The 16,744-nt window shown below is 40.0% G+C and overlaps 1 protein-coding gene across 3 annotated transcripts in view; it reads left to right on the forward strand.

Annotated features, from left to right (window-relative positions):
• The window catches only part of PITPNM3 (PITPNM family member 3), a 139,489-nt gene that overhangs the window by 66,008 nt on the left and 56,737 nt on the right, over positions 1–16,744 (forward strand). For all 3 annotated transcript variants that reach the window (XM_075033126.1, XM_075033128.1, XM_075033127.1), the window contains exon 4: positions 5,453–5,500. In XM_075033126.1, coding sequence (XP_074889227.1) covers positions 5,453–5,500 — 48 coding nt within the window. The remainder of the gene's footprint in view (positions 1–5,452; positions 5,501–16,744) is intronic.

Consider the following 16,744-nt stretch of genomic DNA (forward strand, 5'->3'; position numbering starts at 1 on the left):
TATGGAGAAATATTAACATGAGAGAGAAGTAATTCATCAACTTCAGGAGATTTGTCTTTATCAAACTTTCAACCGAGTTGTTGCAAAGTAGGTACAAGTCCTAAGTGTTACAGGAGAGTTTAGCTACATCCCTCTCCAGATAGATGTTTTTGCAGAAGGAAAAAAACTTTGTAGTCTGGAAACCATCTCTTGTTTCTCGTAAAATAAAATTCATCTCATTAAGTCAATAATAAAGCTCATACAGTGTTTAAATCTGTACATATAGTGCTTGGTCAGGAGTAAAGCAGAGCCTGCAGCTCCCTGTGCAATGGTTAAATACACCTTTGGCAAGGAAAACCACCAAGGTGCTAGCAATCAGCCCTGAGTTAACTGCAAAGTATAGAAGGAAGGCAGCTGTTAATTTGATTTTTAAGGTCAGCTTTTTCAGGCAAGATTGGAGTGTATAATTTTTTTCTCTCTTGTTTGCTTTCCTTGTATAATTTGTATAATTTCCTTGTATAATAATGTGAAATATATAGATTTCCTTTTCACTTGTTTTTTTCCTGTAGAGATGGAATCAACTAATTTTTTTTCAGCATAATTATATGTGGGTCTTAATTGTTTTGTTGAATTTTGTATTTCTAATATTTAAAAAAAAAGTTAGACTTGATGATTAGGTCAAGAGAATAAAGAGAAAATGTTGCAGATATGCCAACCTGGCTGTGAATTAGCATTTTCCACTTAAATGGGAATGGTTAATTTTTTGCATTGAATGATTTAGACTTTTTGTTAAGATACTTGTCAGTTGTGATGTGGATACTAACCCATGGTATCTGAAATTATGAACTATGTTCAGTTGGATCCATTAAACTCCTACAGAAAACTAGTGTTTCTGTGCAAGACTGGGTGCACACAAAGATGTTTTTAGCAAGCTCTTCATCTGGTCTCATTTTTCATTGGCTCACTGATTCAGTCTCCTTTGCTACATCTGCCGTGCATCTCAAAGGTTCTCCAACATTATGTGACAATCAAAACACTGAATATAACAGAAGAATCTCTGACTACTCTCTACTACTCATACCTCATGACTCTGCTTTCAGTATAGTGATTTTTACCTTGTATGAGTGTTTCTCTCTCTCTCTCATCTGAAGGCTGCCTTGCCTAATTTTGTCCACTGTGAATGTTTTGTGTAAACAAATTGCTCTCTTCCTTCCCCTCAGTAGCATGTGATCTCCCCCTCTTTGTCATGTCCTCCTAGAGTTATATATATAATTAATTAAAGGGTGTTTGTACATAGCTGACTGTAGTGTTTATGCCGCTATTAAATTTATTGCAGTAGCAGCTGCTACTGGCTAATAATGTGAAGAATGGCAAACAGAAAATTTGGCTTAGTGAACGGTGGAAGGGAAGGATGGAAACTAGAGTAGTCAACAGCTTTCCAAAACACGTCAGATGGCTTGTATAAAGAACAGATTTAATTGTAGCAGCAGGTTTTAGAGAGAAGCAGTGAATTGGTTTTCTGCAAATCGTCCATGGTAGCAGTTTACACTAAGGCAGGTTACCAGTGTTCTGTAACTGCCACCATTTAATTTTGTGATGCTGTATGTTCTCAAATACAGCTCAGCAAATGCATGCAAAATGGAGGAAGCTTAAACTAGCCACTAAAATATTTTTTTAGCTGAGAGCTGAGTCCTGCTGCAGAGACTACTGCTTTCCTTGCAGTCCCTCCGCAGATTCCCTTTTCCTTTTTTGTCCTGTATTGAGACCCAGTCCACATGCTGAAAACAGCATGTGTTCATGCATCAGTTTCATTGGGCCTAGAGTTTCCCTGGCTGCCATTCCCATCCAGAGGGTCATACCATCTGTAGGTATATTACCTCCTTTCTTCTCCCCCTGCTTTCCCAAGTTTGACATAATTGTGCTCATACCAGTGAGCATCTAAAAAAAAAAATTAACAAAACAGATTTTTCTATTCAGAAGTTAAATTTCACAGTATTCTTGCTGGGGCAAAAGCCATGTTCTAAAGTGGAGCATGAACATTGTTTGTTCCAGTGGTATGGTTATGTTGTTAAATGAATTCAGAGAAAGAGAAAGTCATGTATACCATAAAGCCTACTGGCACTGCAGTAGCTAATGCTGCAAGACTGGATATGTGGGGAAGAAGGCAAAGAAGGATCGCCCTAATATCTCACTGGTGCTGAGGCATACAACTCTGTTCTGCTGTGCTGTCATCTGACGCTGATCTCATTAGCAATGTAATCCCAGGGGAGAGCAAAACAAGAGACAGGAGTTGTACAAAATGCCCTCTGACATCTCAGGGGCACAGACCTGCAAAGATGTGTGTGTGTCTAATGACTATGTACCAGAGCATGACACTAAAGGTAACTTAGTGAATCTTGGTTTTACCTGCAGCTACTTTCTGTGGTGAATAGGTAATGTTTATTTCTATTGAATTACCAGTCCTTTGTGGGAAAGTAAGGTGGATTCTATTCTGGTTTCAACACTGTCCAGAAAACTGCTTGCCAATTTTTTTTGTAGGACTGCAATAGCTGGTAGCATGCAACTAGAGTAATTGCAGATCATCTTTTAGTTCCAGGCCAGAGAAGTGGCATTTTTTTGCAGAGTCTGTGGAAGTTACTGTATGATGAAAATATCTGGACCCCTCTGACAAACAGTTAACACTCCTTTAGAGCATAGAGTTCCTACTACCTTAATTTCACTAGCATGATTTCTTTTGATCAGGTTCTTTGAATTTGGTGAGACTTCTTATAAACTAAGCTGTCTCCAAGAATTTGTCTCTAAAGGTAGGACTAACATCTCGGTGCTTTAGTAGTCTAGTTTTCAAGGACCATAGTTACACAGATGAAGTAGAATGCCCTCAAGTGGTTAATCAGGCTTGACATTTTCACATCAAGTTTTTTTCCCCCCATGTTTTTCCCATCATATCAGAGTAAATGTCTTCAGAAGGGTAACTTAAAATATGCCAGGACTGCATTTCAGTCTAGGTTCATATTCCTTGAACCTCTTGAGGGATGACTGTGTGAAGAGAAATGATGTGATTTAAGGGGGCCTTTAGACTTGTATTGTAGTCTGTGCTGTGGCATGTATCCTGAAGCTGGAGAACATTTCACTCATGAGAAGGAGGAAGAAATGAGAAGAGAACCTAAGTCTAGGAACATGTGGCTGAAAGACATTATCAACACTGTTTTCATCACAAATCCAAAACATAGCACTATACAAGATACTGTGAAGAAATTTAACTCTATCCCTGCCAAAACCACTGCAATTTAAAAAACTTTGAGAAATATCTATGTCCCCTCTATCGCATTTCCTTGCTGCGCTTGCTTTTTAACAGTATGTGCTGTGCCTCCACAGTGATTGTCATTCACCATATCCTGCACAAGGCAGTGGCATGAATGTGATGAGAGCTTTTTACAGAAAAAGAACTGGAAAGCATGCATGAAAACATGGAGCAGATCTTGAATTTGTTGACTTTTGTATACTCCTTAGTATCTAAACCCAGGTATTTTCTTTCTGGTGTTTTTGTTTTGCCTTCATGTTTTTGTTTGACAGTAACGCATACAAAAAGACCTAAATCTAGATGTTAAAAACTTGTATTCAAAGTTGAAATTTGTTAGTAAAGCTTTAAAAAAAGTAATTGTCTGTTTTTGAAACCTACCAAATAAAAATGAGCTTCAATTCTGTAGTGAAAATGGCTTCACTTTCCATCAAGAGCTGTTCTTTTGAGATGGAGAATTTCTATCTGCACAGCCATTTAAAGCTGTCATGGGAAGGAGTTTTCTTCATGCAACTTGTTGTTTTCCAGTCATGTGTGTAATTCATAGAATTGTGTATACAAGCACTTCAGAAGGCTGGTCTGTGCTCTTGACACGGAGGCCTGTTTTTTGCTTTTAGCTCTCACATTCCTGAGAGCTTCACAGGTTCTTCCCAAGGCAATGACTGGTAGCTGCTTTGCCTCAACAATTACTCTCCCTGTGAGGTACTGCAGATAATACTTCTTCCCTAATAAGCTGAAAGCAGGTAACAGTTGTGACCCAAGCTCTTTGGCAGAACAACAGTCAGTGAATTGCCCTGGTGAGGAACTGAAAATAAAAAAGATTGTATGTGAAGTTTGGGAAATGGCTAATTCAAATCATTTTCATTCCTCAAAAGTCAGGTAGTGAGGTGGTCTCTTTGCTTGCAGTTTCAGCACAAAGAATGGAGAAAAGCAGATTTCTATGCTGTATGTTGTAGAGCCTGTCACGTTTTCTCTTCTTTTTATTCCCTTTAAAAGCCAAGTTATCAATTGTGATAGCTGGAGCATCTGAAGAAAAAGGGAATTGTGGCAGACCTCTTATGCTGCATCCACCAGAGGAGTTAAAAATTACTATTATTTATTATATATAAACTCTACTGGGGTTTAGCGTAACAGCATTTTTTAATTCATGAGATGAGGAACAGTGCATACAAGTTCTATAGTCTTAAGGCACTGGGCAGAAGCTTTCACTGAACACAAGAAAATCAGTGGGCAGGCGATTGCAACATGTGTGCTGTTTTATTCGTGTATCATGGAGTGCCACCAGCTTCTCTGGTCCTTGTCATTTGACCAGTCTGGTCTTTGTTTCCAAATACATAGAACATAATGTTGCCTCTGTTGTTTATTCAGACTGTGTCTCAGCAGAAGAGTGCCGCCTCTATCGCTTGTTTGAATGTACTCAAATGGTAGGTAGGCTTCAGGTAAAAGGGTAAATTTTGCCTAGGCCTATGAAGAAGGAATCTAAAGAAGGGATGGAGAGGTCTGTGTTCCCATCCTAGCTCTGATGGTAGCTGTGGGGTGGTACCATTGGGCTTGCATTTCTGTAGTGGTGGAATGATGGCAAAGGTGTTTGCCCTCTGTGGTAGAAATGGTTTGAGTGCTGTAGGAGGCCTTTATCTATACGCACAAACTAATGAAAGGCGCTTCTACTCCTGTATCCTTGTGTCTCTGTATTTTAGTTTTTGTATTTAGATCTGAGAAAACCCCTTTGGACTCGCAACTTCCCTTGGACAGGTGGACTGTGGGAGGGAATAGAAGAACAGAGACATTCTTGAAAACACTGCTAATTAAATATTTGGAATAAGAAGCTATTTTGTGTTGCTAGATAAGTTATGCTAATTATTAGTTATTTAGAGATTCAGTGGGTAATGCTACAGGTAATCAAATAGATTCCTAGCTACAGTTTCATTGCTTATGATGCCTTTCTTGAAATGAAGAGTAAAATCTGGCTTCTAGACTAACTATTTTGATGAATAAATTAGAGCAGTTTTCAAGTGTGTTGTATGCTGAGCTGTTCCCACTGAAGCCAATGGGAGTTTTAGAAATCAAGATAGTGGTCAATTGCAAAATATTTACTGTAATACAGTAGAAAAAGTAAAGAGCTTGGCGTCTATATAAAGCAATCCTGTTTCATATTGTGGCTTTTTCCTTTTGCAGGTGAAGAGTCTGCATTTTGCTCATCTGGCTATCTACAGGAAAAGCAACGTGAGTTGAAGTTCTTACCATTTTTCTTTGTACCGAGACAGTTCAACAAGTAGAGATAATAATAGAATAGACATTTTAACCAACACACGTCTGGTGTTATGTTGAGAAGGGAGGTAGATGTGGAGGGATGAGGATTCTTTTGAGTTTTGTTTTAAATATATTTATTTTTAATGTGGATTAGGAAAATGTACCAAGAAAGTGCGTGTAACATTATTTAATGCATTAGATAGTGCCTTATAGCATTGTCTAGGCTGGCAAAGGTGGAATATTGGAGGGTGAACCTGCTGGTATACATGATAGCTCATACAGGACAGTACAGCGTGGCTTAATTTAAAGTGTAGAAGCCTTCAGTGCTTTGTGCTCTGGACTTCCTTTTCCCATCTCTGCTTAAAGAGAGGTATGCTGTTGAAGTTTCTGAGTGCTGTAGGAATTAAAAGTAGTGTCATGCTTGGCATTGCTAGGGTTCCTTTGCTGCTGGTGCCCCACTTTGAAGAGTGTATACATGTGTCACTGTGTTGTTGATCTTTCTGTGCTTTTGCATTGCTTGCTAAAGACAGCAAATTGGCTTATAGAAATGAGTAGTGTAATGAGGGTGTTTTCTTTCATCACAGTTCTCTCTGGGAACAATTGTCAGTTGCCCTCATTGAGTTCACAATGAAACGCCTCTTCGCTATTCCTGCAACTATGTTCATAAGCATGTGTTGTCACTCTGTGCCAACCCCTTCCCCTTTGGAAATCATGCTTTGGCCAGCTCATCTAGCCTGGTTGGAGAACTGGAGCTGAGGAACACTTGCAGCCTAGATCCTTAGCTAAACCCTGTATGTTGCTTCTACTCCAGTGCTCCATAGTAGTCATGTACAAGATCTGGTAGCATGTGTGTGTAAGACTCATTCAATGAAGAAACAGTGCGGAAGTTAACACAGGCACTATCTGATGTTGTGTCTTCCAGAACAGGATTGGGCTCAGTCATGTGTGCCGTTATTTTCCTCAAACAGTGCAGTTTGCGAAACTGCATCTGCAGTGTATTACAATATTCTTTATCATTTGTTAATAGAAAGCATATGTTACAGCCTTCATGTGAACATACTTCTCATGACGGATTTGTCATTATAAACAGCTAGTAATAGCACAGCAGATGGCAAGAAATGGCATAATTTCTCATGGAAGTGGGATAATGGAAATAGCAGTTTTCTTTGGGGACTATCACCACCTTATGCTTTGTACCTAAAGCAAGTTCTCTTGTTTTTACTCTAAATTCCTCCCTAATTAACATGGCAAAATACTAAGGATGTTTGAAATGATCTAGGAAAAAAAAAGAGGACCTGGATTGATTCTTAGTGCAGGTTTGAGCTGTACCTCATGTTCTCAGAAGTTTGGGAATGATCATGTGAATTCTTTTCTCCCAGATTCAGGGTACTTATTTTACTTATTTTTTTGTCATGGATTGAACTGATGCTTTTCATGGCTGATTTGGAGTGTTGAATCACTGTCTGAGCTTTTCCTTTCATCTGGCTCTCCTCTCATGCTGATGGCTGATCTTGAGATCTGATGTACTCCACATGAAGACACTGTTTGGGCAATGAGTTATTTCAGGCAAGGCTATAGACCCACAGCTTGCTTGGCATCTCTGTATGTCACTGATGAACATGTGCAACATACACCAATTCCAGTGGGAATTTGAGTCCAAAACAGTCCCTGCCAGAGGTGCTGGCTCATTGGTATCTGTGGTAGCAGTCTGTGTTTCTGTCTCCAAAAATACTTGGTACATCTCTTCCCTAGTCATTAAATCAGTTGGCTCGGATGGTAGCCACTGTTCCTGAATACTTACTGCTAGACTGAAAAGCAGTATAATTTCTGTAATGTGGTTGCCCTTAATTTAGGACTGTGAGCTGTCTTCCTTATAGTTCAGCATCCGGTCAGCAACAGGGTAAGTGTCAGTTTCTGTTTTTACTCACCTCTTCCACTTTAACTTGTTTTAGTACTGCATATTGCTAAGAGCCATTTAACTGCTTAGGGTAGTTCTCAGTGAGCTGGTACATGGTCCAGTGGCCATCCTGAGAAAAAAGCTTAGTAGTTCCTGCTGTTTTTTCATAATGCAGCCTTATGTTTTAAACGGTATCAATTGATAATCTCCCAAAAGATAGAACTTTTTAAATTCATACTGTTGACATAGTTGTTTAATAATGAGGTCACCGTTTCCACATGATAGTTGAGCACCTACTATGATCTCAGCTAAATCAAATTATTCACAGTACTTACATTTGGCCACCTGTTTTAATTAAGGTTATCAGGTATTCCAGCTTGGCCAAGTTAGCCCCAGATTACAGGATGTGTCTCCAGGATGCTGTTTTGTCTCAGATTTTCATCCAGACATGGGATTTTCTGGTTTCAGTTTTCACATTGGGTTGAGAGGCTTTACTCTTTCTCCAAGGCTTCAGCCTTCCTCTCTTGCTTTCTTTCCCCCCAAAGAGAATGAGAGCCATGTATTCTTTTCATTTGACTTGTTGCAGTTGGAATATAATAGCATTAATTTTGTTCTCTCAGCTCATACTTCTGTTGCTAATACCAGACTACAAACCTGTAGAAAGTTATGAAAGGTATTTGTCAGAGCCTGGATTACAACTCCTGAGCAGACCTTATATTAAAATATCAAGAAATTTCCCTGGCGAGGAAATGGGCAATTGAACATTTTAAAAATTATTGTTGTTATTTTAATGAAAGTACTCCTTCCTCTTTCCCTATTTCAGCTGCTGCTGTTCCAGAATGCTGAATTAGGATAGCAGAATTAGTCCCCCCTGCATTCAGTGTGTGGTTTTGAAACTTTCTGCTATTGGAGAAGCAATAAAGATTTGAGAGCTAATAAATATCTGCATATTTCTGAATAAAGAATAGGCAGAGTTGTGCTTCGAAAAAGTAATTTTTGACCATACATTTGTTAATCAGTAGACTAGTGAGGTTTTGAATAGCTAGACAGTAATTACTTTCTTAGCATTTGTCAGCAGTGTTCTTGTAGTGTGGGAGAATTACTGGGTACTAAGGGTTAGCTTCTGTAACATGTAAAAGCATTCTGATGATATGCAAAACCTTTACCTGTATTTCTATTTCATTTATATTCCTGCTTGTTGGTTTTGTGTATTGATTTTCTGTGTTTTAAGATTCCAGTGCATAATCTAGAAAAGGACAGCTCAGGCTTAGGGAAGGCAAGATCTGAGTAACACCACTTTCACCCTACAAGAACCCTTATTCTAGTTGAGATAGATTTTCAAGTAGACAGAGGGTTCTGCATGCATTTCCTGTTTTTCTTCTCTGGCAAATGAAATGTTAGAATACATGGCTCCACGTAGACTGGTCAGATCTCATTTTCTGAGTACTGTACTTAACAATATGGGACAATGAAAGGAGGGTGGTGTAATGATTGTAGTGAGGGCCAAGAGCTCCTGCTATGAGTCTTGCTGATCAGGACAGAGACCAGACTCAAGATCTCTTTGATGTCATATGATTCACCCAGACGGCTAGTGAAGTGTGAGAGTACCCTGGCATCCATGTAAGGTAGGAAGCCTATACAGGTCTGTTGTGACATATGTATTATACTATGTGCTTTGACAGTGTGCAATGCACTGTTACCAATAATCCAGGAATTTTTGCATGATTTCTACTATGTAGCCTGTGGGAAGGACCCATGTTGCAGAAGTTTGCAGTGAATGTGTCTCCTGTGGGAGGGACCCCATGCTGGAGCAGGGGAAGAGTATGAGGAGTCCTGCCACTGAGGAGGAAGGAGTGGCAGAGCCAAGGTGTGATGAACTGACCCCAACTCCCATTCCCCATCCCCCTGTGCCGCTGTGGGAGGAGGTGGAGAATTTGGCATTGAAGCTGTGCCTGGGAAGGAGGGAGGGGTAGGGGGAAGGTGTTCTAAAATTTGGGTTTATTTCTCATTAGCCTGCTCTGATTTGATTGGTAATAAATGAAACTGATTTCCCCAAGTCGAGTCTGTTTTGCCCATGATGGTAATTGCTGAGTAATCTCTCACTGTCCTTATCTTGACTTATGAGCTTTTTGTTATATTTTCTCTCCTCTGTCCAGTTGAGGAGGGGGAGTGATAGTGCAGCTGGATGGGTGCCTGGCATCCAGCCAAGGTCAACCCACCACACTTAGGTACCATAGAAGCATACATTGAAACAAAAATTTGATGCAAACCTTACATCCTAGCCGGTAGTTCATTCTTTGTCTCCTTAACTAGTCTGTCCCAAAGTGGGTCTTCCTTTGTATTTGACTGCCTTTATGAGTGTGGTAAAGTGTTGTAGCTTAAATCCATCATGTGCCATGCATTTTTTTCTTTCTCTTTTCAGTGGAGTTTTATGTGCAAGATAGTTTTGTGATTTAGCAGAAATTTTTTCTTGTTCTTTTTGTTTTGTTTTTTCTTTTACTTTTTTTTATTGCCATGCTACTGTACATTCAACTCTGTTCTCTGACAGGCAAAGCGTTTTGCAGGAGGAGTGAGAGGTGTGAAGTGTTGTGATAGGTGAGTTAATTCCACAGTCTTGGACTAGCTCTGGAAAAGATGCTTCTGTCTGCAGAGGCAAGATTATTTACCCTTTCAGAGGGAGGTTATGGCACCTTAGGAGCAGAACAACTGATTGTGACTTTTATATCCTGCCATGCTGCCTGGGCTGGGGAAATATCTGGGAAAAAAGGTACTAGGAATTTGCATTCTGGCTTGTAGCCTGCAGGAAACTAATGCAGTGATATTAAGCCAAGTTCACTCAATAGCATGAAAAATTCACTCTGCTCAGTTAATATGAGCCAGAGCTGTGTAGGGTGGCTCGGCAACTGTGTCTAGATTGAGGTTTTCAAGTGTTTTGCTCCCAGGAAAGCATTAAAACAAAAGCTGGGTTTTTGAAAGCTCTCAGTGTGTTTGGAGACCTGGTTGCTTTTGTAAAGTTGGACATTAGGACAGCAGTTGGAACTAGCTACTACTGCCACCTACCCACTACTGATCAGTTAGTTTGAGTGCCTGTGGAGGAGCTGACTTCCTTGAGGGGATGAGATTTCGGGATGTTCTCCTATTTCTATGTCTCTCATTGTGCCAGATTTGAGATGCCTAGCGGACTGTAGCTGGTGTGTTTGCAGGTTAATTAAAAAACCAAGACAACAAATGTACAGAAAGTTTTTAATCTTATCCCACCATGACCTTTCCTAACTGCATAACTAGCTGTTACAGTGCAAGCTATTACAACCCACTGGTTTCTGACTCTGTGTGGGATTTGAGTACCTTTTTTGTTACTGTAATTTACATAATGATACAATTAACATGAATTGGTATAATGATGGTATGAATCAAGACAGCTGGAAAAATCTGTAAAATGTTGATAATGTCATCAAAGAGGTTCGGTCCAGCAAAACCATGTTGTTATTTTACCTCATTAAAGCCCTTCCAGTAAATAGTAAAACATGTAATTTCTCTGTAATCAGTTTCATGTCAGTGCCTAATTAAATTTCTGTCATTTTCTCTAGTAGGTCATGCTGTCCATTTCTGTCTCCTACAGAGCTTTAGCTGCTGAATAGTCTTACCCTTTATATTGTCATCATGACAGAGAAGGGTCCCCCAGTTAAGTCTTTGATATTTAACCTAAATAATGAAGCTGAACCTATGTAGACCCAAAATCTGATTATTTTCCAAAGTGTATGATCAGCAAATTTCTTGAAATGCCACGTGCCTAATAAACAGTCCCCTGCCTCCCCTACTGTGGGACTGCTTTGAATTCAGGCAAGTTTGTTTCTTTGGGCAACACAATGCTGAAGATCTATCCACTGAAATTCCGACTTGTGCTGCAAGTCAGCAAAAAGCCACCTGACTCCCCTTTGCCTTTTCTTCTTTTTTTAATTTGTTTAGATCTCCTCATTCTTTTTATGTTAAAACTTTACATCTAGGTGCAGATTTTCAAAACAAGACGGTATACATTCTAACGTTACTACACCCTGAACTTTTGGCAGCATAGCAGTGTTCTGAAGACAGTTAACTGTGCACATTAGTATGTCTGAAAGCAAGGAATACCTTGTATGCTTCCCTAAACTGATCTGTGTGTCATCATTTCTGCAATCTCTAATATTGCAAGTTGATATCATGCTTTTTTTTCTTTCTCAGCCAAAGTGAGAAAGCAGTTTTGAAAGAAGGCAAATTTTATGATAGAGGGCTACTTTAACAACAGAATAGAAATTGTGATTAAAACAATACCCAGAATCCTAGTGTCCAGTTGTCTATGATGTTTTTGTGTGTGTGAGTAAGGAGCTATCCTGCAACCTGGCATGATGCATTAGGGAGAAAGCAAACCACCCTCTCTGCTTTCTAAAAGCATATCTTTAGAACAAGATTTTCAAAGGAAAAGCACACAAATAATCCAAGGAAGTATTTTGCCTCGTGCATTGCGCTGTATAGATAACTGAAGAGGTTTGTGAGCATGTGATCAGGAGTCCTGGGTTTCCTTTTTCAGTATTCTCTTGAAGATAAATATTGTGGTTCACTATAAGATGGTGCCTCATGGCCCTGAATAATCCTTTTTTGTGACACAAAACTAATGTTTCTGTAGTACTAATTCTGTTGTGAGCTTAGGTGTTAAAAAACGGACACTTTTTCATGTGATGACCTTCAGAAAAAAGTGACTCTTCTGGACAGGCTTTTGGAAACAACGCTTTTAATTAGAAACAGCTTTAAATTGCAGAGACTTCCAGAATAGAATTCTATTTGGTGGAAATTCAGGGTTTATGTGTGTTCGTTGTTGCTGTTGGGTTTGTTTTCTGGTGTTTTGGTTTTTGTTCTTGTATTGTTTTGTTTTATAGAAATATTAAATTACTATCCTTTAAATCCTTGCCTGCCAGAAAGGCAAGAATAATTACCTTGCTTTTAAATATGGAGGAATGTAGCCACAGAGGTTAAATAAATTTCTAGTGGCTATGAGGAATGATAGTCGTAGAATCTGCTATAGAATTAGCTCTCAGTCCTAATGCAGAAGAGTAGAGAGTGTTCGAAATGTGTTTTGGACTAAATTTGGTACTTTTAGAATAACCTGGCCAGACCCTGGGGTCTGGCAGACTGCCTATAAACATATGTGAAATGGAGTGGAACCACAAAGAGGGTGTGAACTCAGAATGCCAAAAAAAGGAAGTAAACTGAGTCATCAATAGCATTATGTGATGCATTTATTTTCTTCTGACATGCTGGAAGAAACAGAGGAAAATGTTTTAAATCCAGAAAGCTGTCAGTGAACTAGTGTGGTATTATTATTTAGTACAATCCTCTCATTAACTCTTAAAACTTGTATCTGTCATGGAGGGAGGAAGGTCTCCCAGTTTTTCTCAGGACAGCTAACCCTTGTGAGATGAGTAGAATTTTAAGGCTGTAACACTGCAGTCAGCTGAAGTTTTAAATTACAAATTTCTGGTCTTGACATTCAGAAGGGTTTCAAAGCCTCCTCCTCCCGCCATGAGAGGGAGGAGGAGGTGTTACAGAGATAAGAGTATTCACATCTTCTCTGGAATTTCATCGCTGTCTGTAGAAGGGAAAAGCACATTTGCCCTTCCCAAATAACTGACCGCCATGACTTCAGCTGAAGTAATCCCCCTTCAGTGAGATGTTTCAATATTTAGCTTCTCTGTTTAAGGCTACTGAGTTATAGGAATAAAAGGTGTTATCTAAAGAGAGCTTGGCATTTTAGTTTGTAATTGCTTTCTTCTAAAAGAAAGACTGGCATAGTTTGACCATGCCATAGTTCTTGTAAAGAACTTTTGCTGGTCTCTGTTGCTTCTCACTATGTGAGAATGGTTTTACTTAGGAAGAGGTTGAGATGCTGGACTTAGCAGTATATCATGGCAATTTTGCTATTTTGGCACGTTTTAATAAATGGTGACTGATTTGTAGCTTTTAATATTCTGTATCTTAAAATGAAATTAATATTCTGGAGAACAATGGCATATAAGGTAAAGAAGCAAGCATTGTGAAATGAGTAGGAAAACTCATGAATAGAAGCACATTTAACAGATAAAGCAGAATGCATCTCTACTGGTCTAGGTATCACTAGTGTTAGTATTTCAAAGGAAACTGGTTTGTTGTTCCTAGCCTAATATTGGTTGGTTCATAGATTGCTAGCAGACTAAATAAATAAACTCGACAATGTTTTAGGTGTTAAAGTCTTCCTCTCAGGTTTACTTGTATGCATTATGTGTTTCCTGTCTTAAGTAAAAAGTCACTGCTAGGAAACTTGAGATTGTAGCAGAAGCAATCACATCATAGGCATTTTAAATTCTGAATGGAAAACCATCAGGTTTTAGTTTTGCTACTCTCTTTTTAGCGCCTTTTAAAAAAAGCCAGCTGAGTGCTGTAAAACTGGAGTTTTCATAATACTGCTAGAAATTCAAAGAGACCATCCTCCCAAATATCTGGTTTGTGGGTTATAGTGGCCATCAGGTACTGATTTTTAAAGAACTGCCATGTTTTGAAGGCCATGAAAAACCTAAATATTTTGTTCCAATGTCTCCTAATTCAGAGAATGACTGAGGTTGAAAGGGACCTCTGGAGATTTTATAGCCCAACTCCTCTGCTCAAAGTAGGGTCATTTAGAGCAGCAGATGCTTAGGGCTACGTCCAGTCAGCTTTTGAATATCTCCAAGTATGGAGATTCTGTAACTCGCCTGGGCTTACCCATTCCAGTGTTTGACCACTCTCACAGTAAAAAACTTCTTTCCTATATTTAAATGGAATTTCTTGTATTTCACTTTGTGCCCATTGCCTCTTGTCCTTTCACTGACTATCATGAAGAGGACTCTGGCTCCATCTTCTTTACTTCCTCATGTCAGGTATACACATTGATAAGATTCCCCCACATACCCCAAGCCTTCTGTTCTCAAGGTCAAACAGTACCGTCTCTCTCAGCCTCTTCTCATGTCAGGTGCTCCTGTCCCTTAATCATCTTTGTGTCCCTTTGCTGGTCTTGCTCCAGTGAGTCCATGTCTTTCTTATACAAAGGGGCCCAGAACTGGACACAGCAGGGCAGATGTCATCTCACCAGTGCTGAGTAGAAGGGAATGATCACCTCCCTTGACCTACAGACACTCTTCTTAATGCAGTCCAGGATGTGGCTGGCACTCTGCTGCAAGGGTACTTTGCTGGGTCCAGGTCAACTTGTTGTCTACCAGGATCCTCAGGTCCTTTTCTGCAAAGCTGCTTCCCAGATGGCTGCTCCCCAGCCTGTACTGTTAAGTGGGGTTAGTCCTCCTCAGATGCAGGACTTCGCATTTCAGTTGGTTGAACTTCATGAGATTCGTTTTGACCCATTTCTCCAGCCTGTTGAGATCTTTCTGAATGGCAGCACAACCATCTGGTGGTTCAGCTACTCCGCCCAGTTTTGTATTGTCTGCAGGCTTGCTGAGAGTATACTCTCTCCCATCATCTAGGTCATTAATAAAGATGCTAAATGGGACTGGACCCAGTAATACCATTGGGGTACACCACTGGTCACTGGCTTCTAGCTAGACTTTGCGCTGCTGATCACAACCCTTTAAACCTGGCGTGCCACCGAATTTTCAGTCCATCCCACTGTCCACTTATGTAGTCCGCGCTTTCTCAGTTTCTCTATGAGGATCTTATGAAAGACAGTGTTGAAAGCACTACTAAAGTTGAGAGAAACAACATCCAGTGCTCTCCCTTCATCCACCATCATAGAAGGCTATCGGGTTGGTTAGGCAGGATTTTCCCTTTGTAAATCTATGCTGACTACCAGCAGTCACTTTCTTGTCCTTGTGTTTAGAAATGAAGCCCAATGGCCAGTAGAATACCTCTTAAGCGACAGCAGCAAATCAGAAGTTTGATGTTTTCCTTCTTGCTTCCTCTTTCTTTACCTGAGAAATCAGTGTTCCAGGATCTGATTGCAGAACCCTGTAAGCTAAAGTGTGAGTAAGTGGGCTTCAGTGTGTTTTTTGCAGAGCTTTGCTCATCTCCTCTGATGTCAATGTCTCATAAGTGCTGTAAGAGACAGGAGTATGGAATGTTCCTTTAATTTGTAAGGAAGAGATTGGCCCCATGTATAAATGTGACAATGAAGCCAACAACAGTGCTAATCAAATGTCATCCTACAGCTGTTTCCTAGGTAACTAACACATGCAGCTGGAGAAAAAAGACTGCGTTATGAAGAGACCAGAAAGATTCTGTAGCAATTCTTTTCAGTGACTGAAGAAACATGGGGGGGGGGGGGGGGTAGTGCTATATCATCTTCAGAAGTTTTATAGAATAGAATATTTTCCATCAGAAGGGACCTACAACGATCATGTAGTCCAACTGCCTGACCACTTCAGGGCTGACCAAAAGTTAAAGTGTATTATTAAGGGTGTTTTCCAAATGCCTCTTTAACACTGACAGGCATGGAGCACCACCCACCTCTCTATGAAGCCTGTTACAGTGTTTGACCACTCTCTCTGCAAAGAAATGCTTCCTAAATTTTGCTTCGTAAGGCCAGACAGTGGACAGTCTCATGTTCTTAAAGCTGTTATCGTGAATGTTCCACCACTTACAATGAGTTGCTGTCCAGCCAGTCTGTCTAAGAAGTAGTCACAAGCGGGTCCTTGGGTCTCTTTGGTCATGCTCTGAAGTCAATGCGGAGACTTTCATTGTTGTGTTTATAACAGAGGATGCTGCACGCACGATCCTGTTGTTTCTCTGCAATGTCACTTCCTATCTTTCAGGTTACAAGAGTTTTTGAGGAAAAACTGTCTTTTGCTCTATGGTCTGTTACTCCTATATTGCTTCCTGGTAATGGAGCACTGCAGTTACTTCTGGTGCTTTCCCAGATAGTCACAAAGGTTTGTGGTAGAGCTGAACCCTGAAGGTCTTTGGAGAACTTTAAAGGCTTAATTCACTTACCTATACATAGGTGTTTAGTGCCATTAAAGACATACCAGAATATCTAAGATATCTGTAGGGGACGAGGAGAGATGATGCAGAACCTCAGGTAGCCTCTTCTGCTGCTGCTCCAGAAAGGCACAGATGACCAACAGCAGCTGTACTGGTCCTACACACCTTTGTATAAGGACCCGAATCCTGTTCTAAATGTTGCTGTTAAGAATAGAAGAGCCTCTATTATGTAGGGCTGCAAGAAACCTTGTCTATTGTTCTGTTTGTCCACATGATTTCCTGTGAACAGATCTTTCTGTCCTGAAACTAGAAATGTGCCTTACCTCCATAGAAGTCTGTAAAAGATG

This window comes from Buteo buteo, chromosome 7, assembly GCF_964188355.1.
Source record: "Buteo buteo chromosome 7, bButBut1.hap1.1, whole genome shotgun sequence".
Classification (NCBI taxonomy): domain Eukaryota; kingdom Metazoa; phylum Chordata; class Aves; order Accipitriformes; family Accipitridae; genus Buteo; species Buteo buteo.